The sequence below is a fragment of the Mirounga leonina genome, unplaced genomic scaffold (assembly GCF_011800145.1).
Source record: "Mirounga leonina isolate KUSES-001 unplaced genomic scaffold, KU_Mleo_1.0 Mir_167, whole genome shotgun sequence".
Taxonomy (NCBI): Eukaryota; Metazoa; Chordata; class Mammalia; order Carnivora; family Phocidae; genus Mirounga; species Mirounga leonina.
In genome coordinates, this window is record NW_023270422.1 from 3,197,221 (window position 1) to 3,222,013 (window position 24,793).

The 24,793-nt window shown below is 37.9% G+C and overlaps 1 protein-coding gene across 10 annotated transcripts in view; it reads right to left on the minus strand.

Annotated features, from left to right (window-relative positions):
* The window catches only part of LOC118016446 (nucleoporin SEH1), a 167,088-nt gene that overhangs the window by 48,210 nt on the left and 94,085 nt on the right, over positions 1–24,793 (minus strand). For 8 of the 10 annotated variants that reach the window (XM_035013835.1, XM_035013833.1, XM_035013832.1 and 5 more), the window contains 8 exons: positions 23,129–23,255; positions 21,751–21,869; positions 15,287–16,115; positions 15,073–15,199; positions 7,114–7,282; positions 4,107–5,025; positions 2,993–3,141; positions 1,524–1,754 (listed from right to left, as the gene is read on the minus strand). In XM_035013835.1, coding sequence (XP_034869726.1) covers positions 1,524–1,754; positions 2,993–3,141; positions 4,107–5,025; positions 7,114–7,282; positions 15,073–15,199; positions 15,287–16,115; positions 21,751–21,869; positions 23,129–23,255 — 2,670 coding nt within the window. Of the gene's footprint in view, positions 1–1,523; positions 1,755–2,992; positions 3,142–4,106; positions 5,026–7,113; positions 7,283–15,072; positions 15,200–15,286; positions 16,116–21,750; positions 21,870–23,128; positions 23,256–24,793 lie in introns of those variants that run through there. The other 2 variants (XM_035013840.1, XM_035013841.1) reach the window with 2 other exon arrangements.

Sequence of the window (24,793 nt, forward strand, 5' to 3'; positions counted from 1 at the left end):
ATAACAACAGAGCTCAGAATACCCAAGACAAAAATCAATAGAAGAATCGTAAGGAGAAAGAGACAAATCCACAAACACCCCTCTCAGAGGCCAAAACACTAAGCACACAGAAACAGTAGTAATGATACAGAAGACTGGAACCACATAGTAATAAATCAGAGTTAAAGGATATGTAAAAGAATTCTGCACTCAAGAGAAAGAAGAGCCATTCTTTTCAAGCACACAAGAAACATTAACATAAATCGAACACATACTACACTATGGGATCTCTCACTCCTTCTCCCCCTCCCCAACCCTTATTCTGATTCCAATGTGGGGGATGCGATGCAGAGAGGCAGCTGAAACATTTCCAACACGTCTGGAAATAATAAATGTACTTTAAGGGCACGTGGGTGGCTCAGTCAGTTAAGCATCCAACTCTTGGTTTCGGCTCAGGTCATGATCTCAGGGTCGTGAGATGAAGCCCCACATCAGGCTCTGCACTCAGCAGAGTCTACACCTGAGATTCTCCCCCTCTCCCTTCCCCCATCCCCCCACTTGTGCATGTGCTCTCTCTCTCTCTAAAAATAAAAATAAATAAAATCTCAAAAAAAAAAAATCCCCAAGAAACTATAAATATACTATAAAATGCATAACCATCCAATTTCCCCAAGAAACGACCCAAAGTCTTCTTTGGCCAGACTTAATACATAAACCTTTAACAATATGGATGAAATAGCTAACTGACTATATTCACTGGTCTTGGTACACATATATGTAGTATGTAATACAAGATTTCAAAAACCATATACATTTAGAAATATTACCATTTCCACTTTCTATTTGAATCAATAGTTCAACAACTATTACTTGAGCCCCTACTATGCGCCAAGCACTATTCTGGAAGTGAACAAGAAACACCCGTCCTGCACCCCCAAACAGCTTACACTCTAGTGTAACATAGGGCAGCTGTTCTTATTCTCCCTATATACATATACACAAGATTTCCCCTACCTAACCACTTACAGTATTGTTTCTTAAAGTGATATTTAAAAGGCTAATATGGGGCAGTTGGTGACTGGCTCAGTTGGTGGAGCATGAAACTCTTGAACTCAGGGGTTGTGAGTCTGAGCCCCACACAGGGTATAGAGATTACTTAAATAAATAAATCTTTAAAAAAAAGTTAAAAATAAAAAAATTTAAAGAGGCTAATATAACATCCAACGTTTACATACAGCACCAGGGATAAACACTGATCTAGTTACATTTCTTAGTTTCCTTTAAAATAAACAACCCAATATGTCTAGTGACTTCAGAACATCTCAAACTAACACCCATATCTAGCAAGTTTACCTGTGTTTCTGTAAAATAATAGAAATAATTTTAAATTCTAAAATAAGAAGATATTAAGAATCAATGGTTAGCTTGAAAGTAACTCTGTGGCATATTTACCCACATATTCATTTTTCTCAAGTATTACTTCTAAGGTTAAACAGCCTCCATTCAAATGCCAGGCATGACAAAGACCTGCCTAAAGTAGTTACCTCGATCACAGGGGTCTCGGCAACAGCCGTGAGAATGACTCGGCTTGCCAAGGCTTCTGCTTGTGCTATGGTCTCAGCATCCGCTGAAAATGGCCAAGAAGCAACACTGAATATACATCTGAAAATCCCAGGATCGGATGGTATGAAAAGTACTTTTATCTCTTCTGTGGCATGAGGTCTTACGATGACTTTATTCTTGAAGACTAAACAAGGATATACTGAAAGATCTACCTTTAAAAAAAAAAAAAAAGCCATACAGTTCATTAAGAAATGGCTTCACAAGGAAAATCAAGAATTAGGATCAACTAGTTTAAGATCCCTTTCTTCCTAAACTATCAACTCCAAAAATTTATTGCTCTTCCAAAATATCCAAGTCTTAGAACTCATTATCTATAAAGTACAATTCGCCAAAATTACGAAGACTTACAAAGCTAAGTTGAATGTGTGTCTGGTCTGTTTTAAAGTAAACACAGCTATCTACACTCTCACTTCCACTGAAAGAGCCCCTGGAAACAGTACTCTGGCACCCCACATGTCATCCAGGATGGGTTTTTGCGGCTGCACAATCAGGGGGATTAGACTGACCTCCAAGTTCCTAATCAGGCCTCCAAGTGCATGATTATGACTCACTTCAAACCCTCCCTCCTCACTGTACACAAGGGCATTCTTTTCTACTCCCACGTCCAGAGGCAACACTAGCTCCTAAATGCCCCTAAAAGGGCCTCCAAGCTCACCTCTCACCCTTAACGCTTTCCTCCAATCACATACTTTCCATCTAACCTCAGGATCAGAGAAGAAAGGCTAGGAAAAGGGCAGAGGGAGAGCAGACATAATCTTACTTTCCCAGGTAAATAAGGGTTATTACCAGGAGGTAAGAGGGAAAGTAAACTCATCCACCAACGCTCGTCTGCAAACAGCAGTGGTAAAACCAGGACATTCCAAGACAGGAGTTGCTGACCGTACTTCCCACCACCCTCCCTGCTCACTCATGTCCACATAGGTCATCGTAATCATGAAAGGAGATTTAGAATAGTGTATTTTAGCACCTCTACCTGATCATGTGAGAGACCCTTGCCATAGGAGTTAATGTTAAAATTGTATTTCCAGATATTTAAAAAGATCATGTAAGAACGTGATCAGATAAATTAGTCAAAAAGACTCCACTTACTGAATGAAGGTATAGGTCCCAAGAGTAACTTTTTTGATAAATGACAGTAACTTATATTCAATCACATTTAACAAAACCAACAAATAGTGGAAATCAGAGCTTTCAGTACACTGGATGGACTGCAACAAAAGGGGGGGAGGCTAAGAAAAAGATATAGTTATTTTCTCGTGTACCATTGCAATGATTCTGTGCGAAGATTGGGGGGACAGACTCCCCTGTACAAAAGAAAGTACTAGAGAGAGATCCAGCATTAGTCACAATGCGATTTCTAAGTCAAAGGAGAAAGACACAGAAAGCTTACCTTTTCACCATTAACACTAACGGTGAGAACCCCAATGCTGACCTGTAGCCAGCGGTCAGTTGGATTAAGCACACTGAGGAAGGTCTGTGAAGCAATGCCAACACAGCAAGCATGAGGAAACTTCAATTCCTCAGGTACTCTTACCTTCCCTGGGTAAAGAGAAAGCATGGTCAAATGCAAGTTATATCAAACACCTGATTAAAAGCACAAGTGGGTAAATGGAAATTTTTATAGAAGACTACCTGTGACACCCAAGAGCTATGGTATGAAGTGCCCTGGGTCTTAAGGAGTCCTTGACATTGTATAAGCCTCAGCACAGGCCACCAATGTTTTTCTGTTGTATCCAACCCAGGAAGAACACATGCAATTGATCAAACCCACAATCTGCAGCTAATTAATTCTTCGATGTTACTGCCTATTAGTAATCTCTTCCTTTTTTCTACCACAAATATAAGCCACTACCTAACCGAATAAGAAACTTACAGAGGGCTCTAACTTTCAAGGTTTGCACATCTACCCAGAATTTTTTAATAAGGCCGATCTTTTCGCCATCCTTATGCAATAACTTTGGAATTTCCTTGAGAAGAAAAAGAGGGTAGAGAAGACAGCATACCAGTGGTCATGTGCACTGTGTCAGAGAAAGCACAATACCCAGCTCTGCTTAGAGTGGCTGTATCTAGCAAAAGAATCCGGGGGCAGTTCAGCCACTGCAAACAAGGGTGGAAGGGTGCTGTCTCTCACAACTGTTATCCCCCAAAAGACTTTAAAAAGTAAGGAGACTCACTCCTCCAGGGAGCCAATTCTAAAAAACTGGGCGGTTCCTAGTTGACAGAATAATAGAAATCTAAGTGCAGAGTACAGGAGAGACAGGAAGACAAAGACATCAGGGAGTTTCACCTGCATACTTATGTTTGTGTTTTTCTAAGGCCATGCCAGGGACCCTTGCACAGCAATGTATTATGTGTTCTCAATTTAGGAAAAAGAATAAAATTAAGAATAAAATTCACACCAACCAGTATCTCCTTGAAACAAACTCATTTTGTGTCTCGCTTGAGAAAACTCAATTTTTAAATAATAGCAAGCAATAAACAGTAACAGAGAAAAAGCATCTTACCAAATCCTGACAGCATTCCTGAATCCCATGGTTCAGTTCCACAGTTTGTACCAACAGACTGCACAGGGAAAGGTTTTGCTGTACTTAGAAGATTCTGATTGAAGGCATTAGAATATGGGTTATAAAGGGAAGAGGGACCCATCAATCCAGAGCCGGTATTTTGTCCTAGACAAATTCCCATGGCCACAGAGTTGTGAACGTGCTCTCCTACGGCAGCAGGGTATGGACAGCTTCCCGAGGGTCCACAGACAGTGGCGCTGCCAGCTTGGCACTGAGGCAGAGCAACATTTCCAGCCGAAGGTAGTGTTCCCAAATACTGCTGGACAAAGGGGGCTGCGGTAAAAGAATGTTGAGTCCAGAGCGCAGGAAGTGCGGTGGGCACATTCTGCATCACAGGAGCAGAGCCCCAAGACACAGTGCTGGGAAGAGGGGCGCCCTGGTTCCCCGGGGCCATCCGCTGAGGAGTCTGGCCACTTACTGCACTGTCGGTAGTTAATGCAGCTCCAGAGGCTACTCTCTCACCTTTGTTCACAGATGCCTGGTGTGCCCCAGGCCGGTGTGGCATCGCTGACACAAGTGGGCAGGTGACGCCTGACTTGCTCAGTAGAGCCAGGCTGATCTGGTCCAATTCACTGGGGTGAGAGGTCAGCCCTACTGTACCGATTTCTGATAGGTCTCCACTCCTGGAGGAGAGATCTTTATTCAACCTAAAGTAAGGTTTTACATCTTCAGGTCTGCTACTCAGAGAAGTCATTTCAGTCACATTGTCTGTAGCTGAGTTTTTCTGATTATAGGACCGTGCTACTTTACTTCTACTTTGAAATGGACCTTTTTCTCTCAGTTTTTCCACAGCCTGTTCCTCTGATGGAATTGGACTGGCTTGAGTAATTGTGGTGCTCAATTCACTGGTGACATCACTCTGTGCGTGACAAAAAATGTTATATAATCCACAAACTATTACTAACGCAAAGCATGCTGGTATAATCTCAAATAAAGAAGAGATCTACACATTAACTCTCTGAACAAAAGGCCAACTTTCTACAGCTGTGAAACGCAAGATTAAAAGTTGGAAAGTGTTAAGTTACTGCTTCACAGAAATTATGAGGAGATTAAAGAGCTATATACCAATTACATCTCTGACAAATTTACACAGACAAAGGACCAGCGACAAGTACTTTCATTCAAATTTAAGGGATTGTTTTCCTGGAAGCTGTACAATAAAAATCTAATTAAATTAATAACACAGGCGTGGGGGCTGAGCAAGCTTTCAAATGAAATTGACACAAGGTCAGGAAGAATCAACACAGCTCATAGGCTTTCCCATGCCTGTTGTTTGTTTATACCACTGTTAGGCTTGAAGATGCTAATTTCTATGAGCACTAAGTCTTTTCCAATGTCTAAGATTATGTGGTTCTGTTTTCTTAGGTAAGAAGTAACAGCCCATTCAATGTTCATATACTCATTTCATTATAAGGCATCACCTTAGGAATGATGTCTATGCCCTGCAGGGTGGACCAATGGAATTTATATATAAGATGCACTTAAACGGACTATTCTCTACGCTTGGTTTGAAAACTTCTCTTAAACCAAACAGAAATAGACATTAATAAACAAAGACCAGGTTATTTACCAGACATCATCAACCAATCAATCCACAAAAATAAGTAACAGCCAGTTCGCATTCAGTGGTAACTTCTTGGTGCCAAGCCCTGTTCTCACGTCACTGTCCCTCCTTAGAGATGAAGAAACAGGCTTGGGGAAGTTATAGTCTATCTCAGAAAACAGCAGAAGATAGCCCATCTAACTCTACAACTCAGCCTGTAACCACTAGCTAAGAACAAAGAGACCCAACACTTACCAGCATCATCAAAAAGATGGCTTTCAATGATTTGTCCAACGTGACACCATATATATAGTAACTTTAGTGGATATATTTAGTAAGGGCTAGGTGGAAGAGGACTGTATTGAACACAACAGTCATATTCAGCTCATTAAAAAACTGAACACTGTCATATTCACAGAACACAAAGTCTAGCTTCTCCCACATAAATCTCTCAGATCTACCTGCTTCTCTCCCACCCCCACTGCCACTACCTCAATCCAAGCCCAAACCATCTCTTGTCAGAGTACAGCAGCCTTGTGTCAAAGTCTCCTGGTTTTAATCTTGCCCCTGCTCAGTGCCTCCTCCACACTGCTAGTGCCATGAGCTTTTAAAACATCAACAAAGGGGCGCCTGGGTGGCTCAGTGGGTTAAGCGTCTGCCTTTGGCTCAGGTCCTGATCCCAGGGTTCCTAGGCCGGAGCCCTGTGTCAGGCTCCTTGCTGAGTGGGAAGCCTGCTTCTCCCCTCCCTTTGCCCTGACCCCACCCCGGCTCATGCGCTCACTTCTCTCTCAAATAAATAAATAAATAAAATAAAACATCAACACAGATCATGTCAGTGTCCTGCTTATGAGCCGCTGAACTCCCAAATTTTACATTCAAGACTCTTCATGGTTTGGCCTCTTCTCCTTTTCCCATGTAAAATTCACTGCAGCCATGCCAAACTTCCAGGGGTCCTTCAAATGCAGTGTGCATTTTATAACTCCATATTTACCTTCATTTGTTAGTCTGCTTCCTCCCTGCCAACTAGTCTTACAAAATACAGCTTTGGTATATTACTTATCCCTCCCAATAACCTTTGTTGAACCATCACTAAGTCCAGTCACATTTGTAGTTAACTACCTCTGAATCCCACAGCATAGGTGGATCATAGTGCACTTCATTCCAGTGTGCCTGGCAAGTGTCCTCCACCAGACTGAAAGATTAAAATAGTTGTACTTCTACTGCCTACTCAGCAAGGGTAGCTATTTGATCAAAACACACACGCACATACATGCACACATACAAACACATTTTAAATTAAAACAGCAACAGAAATTACACAGGCCTAAACTTCAGTCTGACTCCTACAACCATTGACTTTAAAGCCATAAGCCTTAGTAAAGAAATAACAGAAATGCTGCCCACCTTGCAGCCCTCAAGGCCATGATCTGAGGCCGTAGTAGGACAGGAGCTCTCTTGTTCAGACACGTAAGTCAACCTACTCACACTAGCTTGTGGACACACCAATTGAGACGACTCACTCTCACAGGGGGGCTTCTGATGAGCTGCTGAACCAAAAGACTCTAAAGCACACCTGAAAGGGAGAACATCTTGTTGATTAGTTTTCCATTCCTTTATCTAACATTATCTACACTAACAAAAAACCATTTCTGCTTGCCTACAAGCTTGTTAATCTATACTCTCTGCTCTAGCTGCCATATATGGTAACTCAACCATGGACTTTTAATCTAAAATTGTAAATCATATTCCCATTGAATAAAGCACCTGGTAAATTATTCTAAAAAAAAAAAAAAAGGCTGTGGCATTTTCATTAATAAATTTCATATATAGTTGCATAACAATGTTAGGTATTCATTTGATAAACATTTATCGAATACCTGATATAAAGCAATGAACCAAGCATTCAAAAGTTCCTGCCCTCAAAGAGCACAGATGAAAAAAAAGAATCATGTACGTAAGTTCAAAGAAATGGGATCAGTCATACACTGCTGAGTGGAATAAGATGTGGGACGACTTTTGACTAAGCGATTAAGCAATGCATACCAAAACACTTTGACTCAAACATTCTACATCTAGGAATTAATCCTAAGGAAAAAAAAAATCAATGCTAATTATAAAGACTCTGCCAAAAGGATATATCTTAAACACATAAGAGAAATTAGGCTATGGAAATTATGGCACAAACATACAATAAAACACTACTCAGGTACTTTAAATCATACTGTTAAGTACTATCCTTTGACTCAGAAAGATGTTCATGACATTAAAGAAAAAAGATTAGAAAGCAATAAATATAGTAAGATTCCACATCTACCTAATACACACGCCATGTTGTTGGCCAATACCCATCCCAGGGCCAGCCCAGCCCGACATAAGGAGAGAAAAAAGGAAGCACCGCCCAAAGAGAATGGCAAAGTCATACCGGACAGGAACAGCTGCTGTCCTACTGCATGCACACTGTGCCATTTCATTTCAGTTAGCTCTTATTTGATTGAATTTTACCCCATCCCTTTTTTTTTTTGCACAAAGTTCTGAATACTAAGCTGGGCAACAAACACAGAGAAAATCCCATTTTTAATTTCGGACTTTTAAAAAGCCCCAAATCAAGACAGTGGTATTGACAAAAAACTATAGTTAGTGTATTTCTAACCAGTGGAGACAGAATATTAACCAAATTGCTTCAGGCCTATTTTAGCTTCTGCATGACATGCACCCACATGGGTTCCTATATGCATGCACATACTTACACACACACACACACACAGATACCATAATACAACATGAAAAAAGTTCTGGGTTACTGGGGTGATGCGCTGTTACTAGTCTAGTTCCTTTTTTTTTTTAAACGATATTTATTTATTTATTTATTTATTTGAGAGAGAGAGAGAGAGAACAAGTGAGAGCACAAGAGAGAGAGCAAAAGCAGGGAAGAGGGGCAGAGCGAGAGGGAGAAGCAGACTCCCTGCTCAGCAGGGAGCCTGATGTGGAGCTCCATCCCAGGACCCTGAGATCATGATGAGATCATGACCTGAGCCGATGGCAGATACTTAACTGACTAAGCCACCCAGGCACCCCTAGTCTAGTTTTGATTGAAAGGAACAATGCATTTGGGTGTATTACCTCAAATAATGAGACGTGAACTGTAAGAACACTTGGAAATAGGAATGCCTGAGTGGCTCAGTCAGTTAAGTGTCCCAACTCTTGATTTAGGCTAAGGTCAGGATCTCAGGGTTGTGAGATCGAGCCCCGTGTTGGGTTCTGTGCTGGGTGTGGAGCCTGCTTAAGATTCTTTCCCTCTCCCTCCACTCCTCCTCCGCTAAAAAAAAAAATGAACACGTGGAAATAAAGAAATTTTAGTTGAGATGTCAAACTTCAAAGGAATCCCAAAACTGCCAAGGTGCCAGCCACACAGAGATACAAAGGCGGTTCTGGGACTAGAAGGTCTAAATCAGCTCTATGGACCTGCTGGAAACAAGCTAGAAGACTAGCTAAGAGGAATGCTAATGAGCAGCAAAACTTATCAGATAAAGTACATGCACCAAAAAAATGTTGCTGCTGAAAAGATGAAAATTCTGGCCAACAGTATACCGTAAATATTAAAAAAACAAACAAACAAACAGAACTTAGGGGTATCTGGGCAGCTCAGCCTGTTAAGCATCTGCCTTCAGCTCAGGTCATGATCCCAAGGTCCTGGGATTGAGCCCCACATCGGGCTCCCTGCTCAGTGGGGAGTCTGCTTCTCTCTCTCCATCTGCCCCACCCCCGACTCACGCACTCATGCTCTCTCTCTCAAATAGTCTTAAAAAAAAAAAAAAAAAAAGCAATACAAGTTGGTAGAAACCAGAGAAAAAGAATAAAAATATCACACTCAAAAAAAAAAAATCACACTCATTTTACCATAATAAAGAAGTACAAGGAGAACTTCAATAAAAATAAATGAACATAAAATCAAAGTCAATGTTGGCAGCAATAAAAAGCCTAATTGATGCTACAGAAAATCAGTGATGCAGAAGATAAACACTTGAGCCACTACCCCACAATACAGAGTAAAGGAAAAAGAAATGAAAATTAGGGAAAAGAAAACAGTCATAAATGACCAGAGAATGGAGTGTCAACTAATGGGAAACCAGGGTTCTCAAAAGGAAGAGAGAATAGATGGAACACAGTCAACCATCAAAGGTAACAGAAAACAAAACTTCCTCGGTTGAAGAAATAACTGTGTATACAGAGTTTATCATAGTCCAGGAAAACCAACTAAGAAACTGACACAGGCATTTGAAGCTGACGAGGGAAAAAGGAGAGAAAGCTGTAGCAGGAACCTAAAACAGAGCTGGAAATGAGGCTTAGATGAAAATGCGTATTGTGCAACAGGAAAACAGACACACAGCATGACCACAGTCACACAACGGAGTGCTACACAGCAACAAGCACGAGGAGCTACTGCTACAGGCAACCACAGGATGAATCTCAGAAACACGTTAAAGCGTTGGAAGCTAGACACAGAAATATGTGTGATTCCGTGCATATGAAATGTAGTAACAGACAAAACTAAACTATGATGATACAAATCAGGAAGTGGTGGCAGGGTGGGAGTGGGGAAGGAGGAGGAGAACTGACTTGAAAAAGGCAAAGGATTGTTAATGGAGGGACATATATGTTCTATATATTTTAGGTGGTGGTGTTTCCATAGGTGTATGTAAGTGTCAGAAACCCACTAAATGAAACCCCGTGTATTTTACTGTATGTTAATTATACATCAGTAAAAATAAAATACAACAATGCATACTGTGAAATCCTAAAACTGGGTTAGGAGTGGGCCAAAAATCTGCCAGTGAGCACACTAGTAGGCTAAACCACACCCCCAAATGATTCATGGATTGATTAATCTACATACCAGAGACTGATCTCAATTCGTATTTGCTTTGGTGGCTATGGCAGCAAAACACGTGTGCTGAGTAACTCAGCAACACTGCATCACTCTCATTTCATCTTCCCCTGCGATTTTAATTCAGGGCACACTTACCCTCTTCTAAATTAGCCTTTTCTCATTAAGTCCTGTTGTTTTGCCCCACACTAAGAAGCGGGGTTGCAGGTGCCTGGCTAGCTTATGCATGTGGAGTAAGCTTACCGATTCCACGGTCACTTTAGAAAGGTTAAATATGACACCCTCATTCAAAATATCTGAACATATACCAAGTTCATGAGAAACTTTAGTATCCCCCTAAGGTCTATTTCCTATACATAACAGATAAGTATATTTTCTTAGAAGGACAAAAAAAAAAAATCAGGTGGGTCCAAGAGTGAGACCAGCCAGCCAGCATTCTCTCTGACCAAGGGCAATGTGACAGAAAAAATAATAATGTAAGGCTTTATATAAGAGTACTTATATTTTTATTAAATGCCTTCATATACAATTAAAAAATATCAAAACCACAGAAAACAAGATGAAACTGCAAAGTACACAGGGGGAAAGAAACATTGCAGAAAACACTGTAAGGAATGCAGAGATAAAAAATGTGAAATGCAAATAAGATGAAACAGAAATTAAGAAAGAGGCAGATCATTGCATTGATGGTCAAATTCTGTATCTCTGATTGTGGTGGTGGTTACATGAATTCACACCTGTGATAAAATGACACTGAATTCTACCCACACATTCACTGTTCCCATGACAAGTTTCTGGTGATGACACCATGCTAAAATTATGAGAGATGTAACCACTAGGGGAAACTGGGTGGTATCTTTGTGATCTATAATTTTTCCAAAATAGTAAGTTCTTAAAGGATTAAAGAGAAAATAAATGCAGACATCAAGCAAAATGGATCCCACATATGCATCACTAGAGTTCTGGGGGCAGTAAAGGGCTGTGGCAAATTTTCCTTAAATAAATAAATTCACATACTGAAGGGTATACTGTATGATGCGACAAAATAACCATGAAGAGTCAACACAGAGATATAGCCTAATAAAATTAAACTAGACTTGAAAGAGAGCATCTTCGGCATAAGCTTACAAAAAGATCAAGTCAATTCTGAGGCAGAAAGAATTGGGGTGCCTCAGATTTCCCTCCTTCATTCCACAGAGACAGTAAAGCAATCCCTACAAAAGACTTAAGGGAGGAAAGCATAAGCCGAAGATTTTAAACAAAGCCACGCTATGCTTTCATTACAAAAGCCACAGGTTAACTGTGGAACATGAGCCTAGTGAGTAATGTTCCCTCTGTCCTCTGAGCAAACTACCATAGGATATACTTCAGTCAGTCGAGAGAGAGGAAACACCTGATGGCTAGAAAAGAATATATTTATCATGGAACACTACATCAAAAACTAATGATGTAATGTATGGTGACTAACACAGCATAGTAAAATAAAAAATAAGAATATATTTAACTAAAGAATAAAAACTAAACAAGTATAGGATAGGATGAATCAAAATGCAAATGAAATGCCAATGCAGAAATTATGTAACTAAAAAAGAAAAAAGTAGAAAGGGAAAGAACATGAGAATAAGCTCTCACTGGTGATAGACACTATTATGGGTTGAGCTGTGTTTCCAAAAAAACATATGTTAAAGTATTAACCCCCAATACTTCAGAATGTGACCTTATTTAGAAATGGGGTCACTGCAGATGTAATTAGTTAAAATAAGGTCATAGTGGAATAGGCTGGACCCTTAATCCAATGTGAATGCAGAGGCAGAGATTAGAATAATTCATCTGCAAACCGATGGACGCCTATGACTACCAGAAGCTGGAAGAGGTAAGGAAGAATCCTCCCCTAAAAGCTTCAGTTTAAAGATTTTTTTATTTGTAAGTAATCTCTACACCCAACAAGGGGCTGGAACTCAGAATCCCAAGATCAAGAGTTACATGCTCTACCAACTGAGCCAGCCTTGCGCCCCCTCCCCAAAAAAGCTTCAGAGAGAACATGGCCCTGAACTTCTAGCCTACAGAGTATGAGGCAATACCTTTCTGTTGTTTTAAGCTACCCAGTTTGTGACACTTTGTTATGGAAGGCATGGGAAACTAACACAGTTGGGACTCAAAGAACATCATTTAAAAGCTGGCAAAACAAGTGTCAGAAGCAGAAGCATATTTAACGGTACAAAGATAAACATTCAGATGACTTTACAGACAAATATTAGAGGGGAGATAAAGGAGAAAAATCAGTAGATGACATCCATCATGACAAGTCAAGGCCAGATGACCTTCAAATTTGGTAGAGCTGGATGACTTCTAACGTTTTATAAACATGAGCCGTTAAGTAAGAGGTGGCTGTATATATGAAAAAGTGTTTCAAGACAAGGTATCGAAGAGTCACTGAAACAGGAAAGAATTTAAGCCCTCTACTAATTGTTAACTCTAGCTTACCCATACCATTTCAGATGAATATGCAAAACTCCAATGGCAGCCAGGGAAATACCTAATAGATAACTTTGAAATCAGATATAATTTCAACCTGTTTCAAAATATTGAACATTTTTAATAATTTTACTGTTTAGGTAAGTTTTTCTGTTTATTAAAATCTTTCAATAGAGAAACATATAAAAGATACTTTATACAGCCATAAAAGGGGCAACTAGGTAGCTCAGTCAGTTAGATGTCCAACTCTTGATTTCGGCTCAGGTCATGATCTCAGGGTTGTGAGACTGAGCCCCAAATCAGGCTCTGCACCAGATGTGGAGCCTGCTTAAGATTCTCTCTCCCTCCCTGCTTTCTTTAAAAAAAAAAAAAAAGCCATAAAAGACAAAATTCGTAAATTTAATAATAAACTTTTTGTATGGCAAAAAAATACAAGCAAAGTAAAAAGAAAAAAAATGCTTCTATAGACTAGGATATATAACTCATATCACAAAGGGCTATTCATTCTGCCTAATACATCAAGGGCTCCTAGAAATGGAGACAAAAAAGACTAAAAATCCATGAGAAAAATGTGCAACAAATATGAATAGATATTTCATAGTGAAGGAAATACAAATATAGAGGAAAAGATGCTCATTATCACTCCTAAAAAATATGAATTAAAGTTATACTGAGATACTATTTCTTTCACCTATCAAAATGTCAACCATCAAAAAGTTTTATAAACATTCTGTTGATGAGGCTGTGGGAAAACAGGCTCTCTCTTAAATTGTTGGTGGGATAATTAAACCAGTACAACCTCTATGACATGGTTGTACTAATTTAAATAGGTACATGAATGCAAATACTCTGATCCAAAAATCTCCATTTCTGGGAACTTATCCTATAGATCTATTTCACATGACCAAAGTGACTATAATACAAATGAAGCTGTAATAAGTAACTTTATATAGCAAAATATAAGTAAGTGCATAAAGGACTCTATATTGAGTATAAAAAGGAATGACAGTAAGAATATATATTCATATTTGGTTATGCATGCATAAAGAAACTCTAGAATACCTAAGAAACTAATAACAGCAGTTCCCTGGTGAGGGGATTGGGGAACTAGGCAGAAAAGGAACACGGTAATGTAGGAAAATACACACATGCACATGAGTGCATATACACATATATACACATGTATACATTTCAAATATACACATATATACATTTATAAATACACATATAAACATTTCATAAAGCAATAAATTTACACTGTTCAAAAGTTATACACACACATATGCGTACTTTTGAATAATGCAAATTATGGCATTTTTGAAAAATTATGTTTTAAAAAGTTCTTATAACTTGAGTTAAAACCTATGAAGTATTAGGATTCTTCTAACCCTTGAAAAAGTATTTACCAATCTCATTAGCATTAAAAAATCAAATTAATACAAGATAAAAAATATCCAAACCTTTAAGCGATTTAAAATATTGATAAGAAAACAGTGAGATGGATACTCTCATCATACACTGATGGTAAGAACGCAAGTCTTTAAGACCTATTTAGAAAATAATTTGCTAATAATTTCCTGAGTTGGGAATTTCACTTCTACTTATCTATCCTTAGGAAACAATCAAACATGGAAAAAAAATTTTATGGGCAAAGCTGTTCATCTCAGTATCATTAAAATGGCAAAACAAAAAATAAAATGACAAAACACAGTAAAATATAGTATCTCCCATTATCCACCAAAGGCATCAAATAATCCGTGGCTGATTCACTGTGCAGACTAATTTTCTCTTAAATACAAAGAATCATTATAATAAGTGAGAACAAAGTACAAAAACTTGCACAGAAAAATGGCCTGAAACAAATTCACAAAATATATACAATGGTTACCTTTGAGAAATGAACCCATAAATAATTATTTTTCTTCTTTACACTTTTTCCAATTTTCTTATACTGAACACATATTTTTATTATTAAAGAAAAAAAAAAAAAGGTAAGCACCTACCCTGATAAACTTGTTCCAGAAATTTCACTAGGAGAAGAATGACTCAGTGGAGAAGAGGAAGGTCTGAAGCTATCCTGGTCATCCTCTGACCCATGTCCACCATGCTCAGGAGAGTGATTTTTCAAATCTATCAGAAAGGTGTTATTTTTCAATGAGAACAACAACAAAAATCACTTGTAATTTTGTGAATGTGACCAATTACTTCAACACTTACCAACATTTTTAGGCGTAATTATGGAATGTTTTCCAAAAGTCACATGTTTTTCACCATTGCTTGCTTCACTAACACACTCATTTTGCCTCTGATTTTCTCTATTATTTGTTATTTCCTCACATTCTCCTGACAGCCAAACAGATGCTATCCTGGGGTTCCTTACTAATGAATAACTATTAGATGTTAGAGTGGATACTGAGGTGGCTGTTTTGCAGTTACCAGTATCTGGTAATTTGTTGTCAAGAGGATATGTCTTCACATCAACTATTGTACTTTCATTCTCTTTTCTATTTATAAGAATTGAATTTGGACAGTTTGTTCTAAATGATTCTTGATTCTTGCTCTCTCCATTTTCACCATAAAAAGTAAATGCTGTATTTTCTTCTGGTTCCTTTATACTTATATCAGCAGCACCTAAGTCCACTGTATGGATGTCTCGTGTAAACTGTTCTTTTGGCAAAGATAAATCCCACCGATCAGATGTACCAGCTCTTGAAAAGTTTTCCAGTCCACCTTCATATCTACTGACTTCTGTTTTTTTAAGGTATTTCTCCATATCAAACATGCTGGATCCATTACTTTTTTCTGTATCATTAGGCAAGAAATGAGGCACAGTGGAATAGTCCTTTTGTTTATCATCTTCCTGAAAAGTCTTCTCTCTGGTTTTATTTGAAAGTGCCTTGATCATGGCAGCAAGTTGGGAAGGATCAGTACTTACTGATGCATCTGCAATGGCTGAAGCAATGGTGCTTATCCTAAGTACAGAATCACCATCAATGGGTGGCTTGCTTTTGTATCTTCGGGGTTTGCTACTCATGAAGAAACTGTCCTAGAAAGGAGAAAATTCACATCAGATAAATTTATCTCAGTTTCATGGACATGTACATATTAGTTTAATCTTTAGATGTTACATAAAACTTAACAGCAGCTAGAAATTAATGGTATACCAATTAAATACCCTAATTTTAAAAAAGACAGTTGTTATCAACTTTAATTACAGAGTACTGGGTTACTCACAAAATTGGATTATCAATTATTTTTTAAAAAATCTTCAGGAGTTAAAGAGATGCTAAGGAGGTGTTAAAACTGAACCAGACAATAATTTAAAATAAAACATTAAGATACTGGGATCGAGAAACCAACGAGCCACTGTGATTCCAAATATAATCCTTGGTAATTTCATTCAATTGTTAGAAATGAGGAACACCAGGGGCGCCTGGGTGGCTCAGTTGTTGAGCAACTGCTTTCGGCTCAGGTCATGGTCCCAGAGTCCTGAGATCGAGCCCCGCGTCGGGCTCCCTGCTCCGCGGGAGGCCTGCTTCTCCCTCTCCCACTCCCCTTGCTTGTGTTCCCTCTCTCGCTGTGTCTCTCTCTGTCAAATAAATAAATGAAATCTTTAAAAAAAAAAAAAGAAATGAGGAACACCAGCAGTCTCAGATCACTTTGATCCAGGTACTGGGATTGAGCTGATTGGAGCTGGCCCTCAGTCCTTACGAGGGCCAGCCTAATTTTGGTTTGCCTTTTATCCTAGGGTGTGTAACCCTTTGTGGTCTCATCCTAAAGCATGATTGTTTACCACGGCTTCTCCCTACCTCTCATCATTGGTAGGCACTGAACTCTGTTTTTATACCCTCACTCCCATAAGAACACCTTTGCTGAGTTTCTTCTTAAAATCTTATCCACAGCATCTTCTTGAAGCAACAGATCCCCACAGGGAAGAGCACTCTCAGTACTGGGATTCTTTCTTCTCTTGGATTTTGGCCCAATAGTTTTTTGCTCCTTTTTTAGCTCTCCAGTACCTTCTAAAAGATGCTTCTGGATATGTTATCCAGTTCTAACTGTTGTCAGCCAGAGTTGGTTTGCATTACTTAGTCTGCTATTACTTGGAGACCGAAGTCTTAACTTGCATTTTTAAATATTAAATAGGTTTATGTTTCTTTGCTGTTGGTTCCATTTCAGTTGTTTACCCATGGTTCCTATTTATGTCTTGCTGGTGTTCCTCATTCATGTCAGAAGCAAACATAAATCCTGTCTGGAAGATTAAATCTCCCATGGCCTCAAATTATTTCAGTGACATTTCCTGTAAAAGGTTAAAAGCAAAATAGAAAAAGATGTAACATGCAAACAATAAACAATAAAGAAAGAAAGCTGGTGTTACCTATGTTAATATCAGACTAGACTTAAGGCATAAAGCGCTTTATCTGCAAACAAAGGCAGTCATACACAATGACAGAAGGTCTCATTCACCAGAGAGAACAATTCTAATTTGTATGTACCTAAAAACACAGCTTCAAAATTTTTAAAGCAAATACTGCCAGACTCACAGTGAATAACAGAAACATCCATAATCATAGTGTGAGATTTTAATATCTAAGTAACTGAAAGAACAAGTACAATAATTTTAAGGATATAGTTTCATTACTATGATTTAATAAAATTTACCTAAATAAAATATACAGAAGAGAGCAACCAAAGATCACACCACAGACATTCCCATTATGTGCACAGAAAATATTTTCAAAAATGGAACAAATGCTGAGCCATATATCATGTTTCAGCAAATTTCAAAGGCCTAGACTCAATATTTTAAAATCTGGAAAACCCCTAAATGTTTGGAAATTGGGCAATACACTTGCAAAACACAACAGACCAGAGAAATTAGAACATACATTAAATGGAATAATAAAGACAGTATCATGTATCAAAAAATATCTGATGTAAAAAATAGTACGGATGCAACAAAATTCCTGCTTTCAGGAAAATTTACACCATTAGATGTTTATGTAAGGAAAGCAGAAAGGAAGAAAAATTAAACATTTATCTCCAGAAGTTAGAAAAACAACAAGTTAAATCCCCAGAAAATTTAAGGAAGGAAATAAAGACCAAAAAATCTGAATAGAAAACAGAGAATAAAATTAATGAATTAATAAAATTGAGAAGTACCTGGTAAGAATGACTAAGAGAAAAGAGAGGGAAAAGAGCCAATATATAACAAAGAAGACATTCCTTAAGAACCTAAAATATTAAACAATCACAAGAGGATATTATGGTCAATATTTGTCAATTTATATGGAGTGATATATTTTCAAGTTTAGATGAAAGGTTCTAATTCCCAGGAAACTACAATTTACTAAAACTGACACAAGTTTTAAAGATCAGAATAGTCCTGTAACTTTTAAAGAAACTGAGGGGCACCTGGGTGGCTCAGTCAGATAAGTGTCTTGACTTCAGCTCAGGTCATGATCTTGGGGTCCTGGTATCGAGCCCCGAATCAGGGTCCCTGCTCAGTGGGGAGTCTGCTTGTTCCTCTCCCTTTCCCTCTGCTCTTCACCCCGCTCATGCACTTGTGCACACTCGCTCTCTCTCAAATAAATAAAATCTTTAAAAAAAATTGAATCAGCAATTAAAAAGTATTAAAGAAAATTCCAGACTCTGAGGATTTCACCAATGTACTCTACCAAAATCTAACAGCACCAATCTTAAAAAAAAAAAATAAAAATAACAGCACCATTCTTATACTCTTTCAGAAAAACAGAAGAAAATGAGACGATCAAAACCTTGATACCGAAACCAAAAAGGCATTCTGCTCACTCACACAGACACAACATTCTGAAAAGACCATAAGCAAACCAAATCCAATGATCTATAAAAAGGATAGGTATATTCCAAGTATAGAAGAACAGTAGAATATTCAAAAACTATTTCTTGTGATTCACCACATTACCAGAAAAAAAGAAAGCTGATGCTTACTTTGACAGACACAATAAAGCATTTGACAAGATTCAACCTCCTTACAAATTAAAAACAAAACAAACTAGCAGACAAGTATCAGAAGGGAATTTTTAAAAACGATGATAAATAAAAACCTACAGCACACATCTAATCTTCCAGATTTAAAATTCTAGTTAGTTAACATACAGTACAATGTTGGTTTCAGGAGTAGAATGCAGTGATTCAGCACTTACATATAACACCCAGTGCTCATCATAACAAGTGCCCTCCTTAATGCCCATTACCCATTTAGCCCATCCCCAACCCACCTCCCTCCAGCAACCCTCAAGTTTATTCTCTATAGTTAAGCTCTTATGTTTTACCTCTTTTTTCCCCATGTTCTTGTTTTGTGTCTTAAATTCTAATATGAGTAAAATCACATGGTGTTGGTCTTTCTCTGATTTATTTTGCTTAGCATAATACACTCCAGCTCCATTCACATTGTTGCAAATGGCAAGATTTCATTCTTTCTGATGGCTGAGTAATGTTCTATTTTATATATATGCCACATCTTCTTTATCCATTCATCAGTCAATGGACACTTGGGCTCTTTCCATAGTTTGGCTATTGTTGATAATGCTGCTATAAACAATGAGGTGCATGTGCCCCTTCGAACCTGTATTTTTGTATCCTTTGGGTACATACCTAGTAATGCAATTGCTGGGTCATAGGGTAGTTCTGTTTTTAACTTTTTGAGGAACCTCTACTGTTTTCCAGAGTGGCTGCACCAGTTTGCGTTCCCACCAACAGTGTAAGAGGGTTCCCCTTTCTCCGCATCCTTGCTAACATCTGTTGTCTCCTGTGTTTTTAGTTTTAGCCGTTCTGACAGGTGTGAGGTGGTATCTCATCTTGGTTTTGATTTGTATTTCCCTGATGATGAGTAATGCTGAGTATCTTTTCATGTGTCTGTTAGCCATCTGGATGCCTTCTTTGGAAAAAAGTCTAGTCATGTCTTCTGCCTATTTCTTAATTGGATTATTTGTTTTTTGGGTGTTGAGCTTGATAGTTCTTTATAGATTTTGGATACTAGCCCTTTATCAGGTACATCGTTTGCAAATATCTTCTCCCATTCTGTAGGCTGCCTTTTAGTTTTGTTGATTGCTTCCTTCACTGCGCAAAGCTTTCTATCTTGATGAAGTCCCAATAGTTCATTTTTGCTTTTGTTTCCCTTGCCTCAGGCGACGTGTCTAGTGAGAAGTTACTATGGCTGAGGTCGGAGATGTTGCTATATTCTCCTCTAGGATTTTGATGGTTTCCTGTCTCACATTTAGGTCTTTCATCCATCTTGAATTTATTTTTGTGTATGATCTAAGAAAGTGGTCCAGTTTCATTCTTCTGTGTGTTGCTCTCCAGTTTTCCCTACACCATTTGTTGAAGAGACTGTCTTTTTTCCATTGGATATTCTTTCCTGCTTTGTCAAATATTAGTTGGTCACACAGTAGCACACATCCAATTTAAAAATAAATACTGAAGAGCTTTCCCACCCTGTCAGGGAAACCCAACATCATTCCTTCTCTTCAACACTGCTCTGAGGTATAATAAGGTAGGCCAGTCAAAGAAATTGAAGGTATCAAAATCAGAAAGGAACAAAACTATTGTTATTCTCAGAAGATAAAACTGCATATACAGAAAAATCCAAAGAATCTACAGATAATTATTAGAGTTAATAGTAAATTTGGCATGGTTGCTATATATAAGTTGAGTATTTTAAAAAAACATGTATTTCCGTTTAGCCAAAAAAAGGAAGAGTGAAGCTAAGAAAGGTAGTATTAAAACACTGTTTCAACAAATTAGAAAGCAATTTACAAAAGATGTTTGTAATCTCTGCACACACAAAAACCATAAAATACAGAGAAAAATTAAAACCTAAGTGGAAGGATATGTAATTTTCATGAATTATAAGATTCAGAATTATAAAGGTGTCAATTTGACGGTTCTAGAGATTAAATGGAACACCAGTTAAAAGCCCAACGGTGCTACTTGTTGGTTTGCTGAAGGTGGCAATCTGATTTTAAAACATATGTGGAAATGCAAAGGGCCAAGAACAGTCAAGATACTTAACATGAAAAATAAGGTAACAAGACTTATAAAGCCACAGTGTCATATTAACATAAGATAGACCCCAAATGTCCAATGGACATGTCTAATGGGCATAGCAAATGCAGGGCATTCATATAATAGAATACTATATATAGTAATGAAAATAAGTTTCTTTTGTACTTAACATAGTTGCACCTAGTAAACACAAGTGAAAAAAATCAAAGAGAAAGAATACATGGTACATGATTTCTTGTAAATAAAGTTCAAAAATGGGCAAAATTAATAGTGGATAGGAGGAGTAGTGCTCAGAATGGGCAAAAAAAAAAATGGTTTCTGAGCTGCTAGTGGTGTTCTCTTCCTTGATCTGGGGGTATACACAGGTAAGTTGTGTAACTCACTGACTGCAAGTTTGTTTTATAAATAAATTTATGTATGCTTATTATGTTTAGTATGTATGTACTTAGCATGTATATTTATTATATGTTGATTAAAATGTTTCTAAAAATTTGAAGGACATTTATAATAAAACTGAATCCAAGAAAAACCAACCAATGTTATACTGCATAGATTTTTCACATGTGACTTTATATTGATCTTAGACAAGAACAATGACAATGCAGTTTTAGTTTTTCTCTATGGAAAGCTCAAGATACCTCTGTTTTGCAGTTATTGGCAGTTAATGTCACATCACTTTCATCCACTTGTGAAATACTCTCCAGTTCTTCAGCCTGAAGTGTAACTGATCCTTCATTTAGCTGTGCTTTTAAGTCTCCTATAGAAAATATACAATAATTCAACTTACATCTATATACTGTCTCACAGAAACAATCTGTAGGATAAGGACCACTCAACATGATTAATTGCCAAGAAAGAGTCTTTGTACCTCAATTAAAAGTCATCTTCACAAAAACTATTTAAATGTACGGTCACTAGGGCAAAGGATCAGGGCACTGTTAATTTGATTTTGCCAAGTTTAAACTTTGAAGAAGATTGTGGATTTTAATCTCTCCATTTCAAATACTGACAAACTCATTTAATATTTTCAGCTTTAAACATTTCACAAATATACAATAAGCTGAATTCAAAAATTAGTACTTCTTGGGGCACCTCGGTGGCTCAGTTGGTTGAGCGTCCGACTCTTGGTTTCAGCTCAGGTCGTTATCTCAGGGTTGTTGAGAGTGTGGACCCTGTTTGAGATTCTCTCTCTCTGCCCCTCCCCCACTGCTCACGCACGCACGCTCTCTAAAAATAAAAATAAAAATGAGTCCCTCTTTACAATAGAAAATCACCTAATTTTATATATAGCTCCTTTATCCCAACTCCTCTACTAGATACAGGCTCTTTAAGGACTGGAGCATATTTTGTACAATTTTATATATGTAGCACCAGGCACTGTACTAACAAAAAGTAGGTGTTCAATAACTGTATGTTATTATCAAGAAAGTTTGATTTTAAATATTTATCATAGAGGGGTGCCTGGTGGCTCAGTTGGTTAACCATCCAACTCTTGATTTTGGCTCAGGTCATGATCTCAGGGTTCTAAGATCGAGCCCACATTGGGCTCCATGCTAAGCAGGGAGTCTGCTGGAGATTCTCTTTCTCCTTCTACCCCTCACCAACCCCCTAAATAAATAAATAAATCTTAAAAAAAAAATTTATCATGGATATTTATCATACTTAGACTATCATAGTCAAAATCTCAAAATACCTTTTAAACCAATAGTCTACCTAAATATAATAATAGTAACTACAGTTCACTAACTCAGTAGTTTAACGGGTCAAAATTAACTAGCCCATTTGAAAAAGTTATATTTACTTTGGTTTTTTACAAAAGGATTTAGATGGATTTTGGCATCTTGTTTCCACTTTCAACTAAAAAGGCAATGTGGGTTAGAGAAGAAGAATATCTGTAATACTGAAAAAAGTTCAAAACAATATATACATTTTCACTCTTATAAGAACATGATCATATAACCACTAACTTATAGGTAAAAAAAAGGTTACTAAACACTCCTTCATTTAATTCATTACCTGAAAATATATCATGGTTAAGATGAGCCACTTCTTTTTCCAAATTACTTCTTGATACATCAGATTTTCTTATGAGAGCAACAGGTTCTCTCTTCTCTGGTGATCTAATAAAATAACCAAATGATGGCTACAAAATAAACATGTGAATTATTTCCTTAATTTTTAACTGCTCTGAGAAATTCTAGACTATTTTATCTTACTATGGGTAACCTAGCTGAATTACTTCAACAAAATAATTGTTCTTTTCATTTAAACTCAAATAACTAAAGATGAACTTTAAAAGTCTACTTTTATTTCCTTACTACTATATTCAATCATCAAAACTAATACTGCCAAATAAGCTGCTCTTACTAAGAAATCCAAATTCAAACCACCCAGAAAAGACATTTCATTCATTCAGTAATTATTACTGAGCAGCTACTGTGTCACCACTGTTAATCATCAGTGTGACATATCAATGAGAAAAAAGATAAAATGTCAAAAATGTCCTGCCTTCTTAAAACTTACAAGTATAAGGATATTTATTTTATATAATAGTATTAAGGGGCGCCTGGGTGGCTCAGTCGTTAGGTGTCTGCCTTCGGCTCAGGTCATGGTCGCAGGGTCCTGGGATCGAGCCCCACATCGGGCTCTCTGCTCAGCGGGAAGCCTGCCTCTCCCTCTCCCACTCTCCCTGCTTGTGTTCCCTCTCTCGCTGTGTCTCTGTCAAATAAATAAAATCTTAAAAAAAAAAAAATCTGTATTAAGATTTGGTATGTTCCTAGCACTTGGATGAAAGTGTTAAGGAGCAGGGAATTCCCACCTGTCTTTCCTATACAACTTTGACATGATAGACCTGAAATGTAAACTTGTTAAATGCACTCAATTTTCGATAGATCTTCACCTGGGAATTTCTTCCCTTGATCCAGCAACTTGAATGCAAGTAACATTTCATAACTAAAACCAAAACAGAAATTCTAAATGATAGATCTATTTTTCCATGATCCACTGCTTTGTTTTTTTTTTAAGATTTTATTTATTTATTTGAGACAGAAGGAGAGAGAGAGAGAGAACGTGAGAGGGGGGAGGGTCAGAGGGAGAAGCAGGCTTCCTGCCGAGCAGGAAGCCCGATGCGGGACTCGATCCAGGGACTCCAGGATCATGACCTGAGCCGAAGGCAGTCGCTTAACCAACTGAGCCACCCAGGCGCCCTTGTTTGTTGAGTAAGGAATTAATTTCTTCTTCAACTTCTCTCATAATGTCAAAACCCCAATCAATCCAGGCAGGAAAATCTGTCTCTCCAAAGCACTTATTTTCATTGTTTAATTCACTGCACAGACAGGAATGTACAGGGACAGGATGTGTCAGGGAACCCCAACATCATCACTTCTCTTCAACATTGCTCTGAGGTGTTATCAGGTAGACCAGTCAGAGAAACGTAAGGAATCAAAATCAGTTTAGTCAAATTTATGTTCTGTATGTCGACTTTGAGTTCTAACACCATGGCTATTATTTCAAATTATATTTAGTGAAATCCAGTTTTAATACCACTCCCTCCAATAACCCAACTCCCTATATGGAATTCATCAAGCCCTATGACTCTACTTCCAAAAGAAATCTTGAATCCTTGATTTTTTCTGTGTCTATACTATCATTCTAGACTCCAGCCTTCACCACATCTCTTCC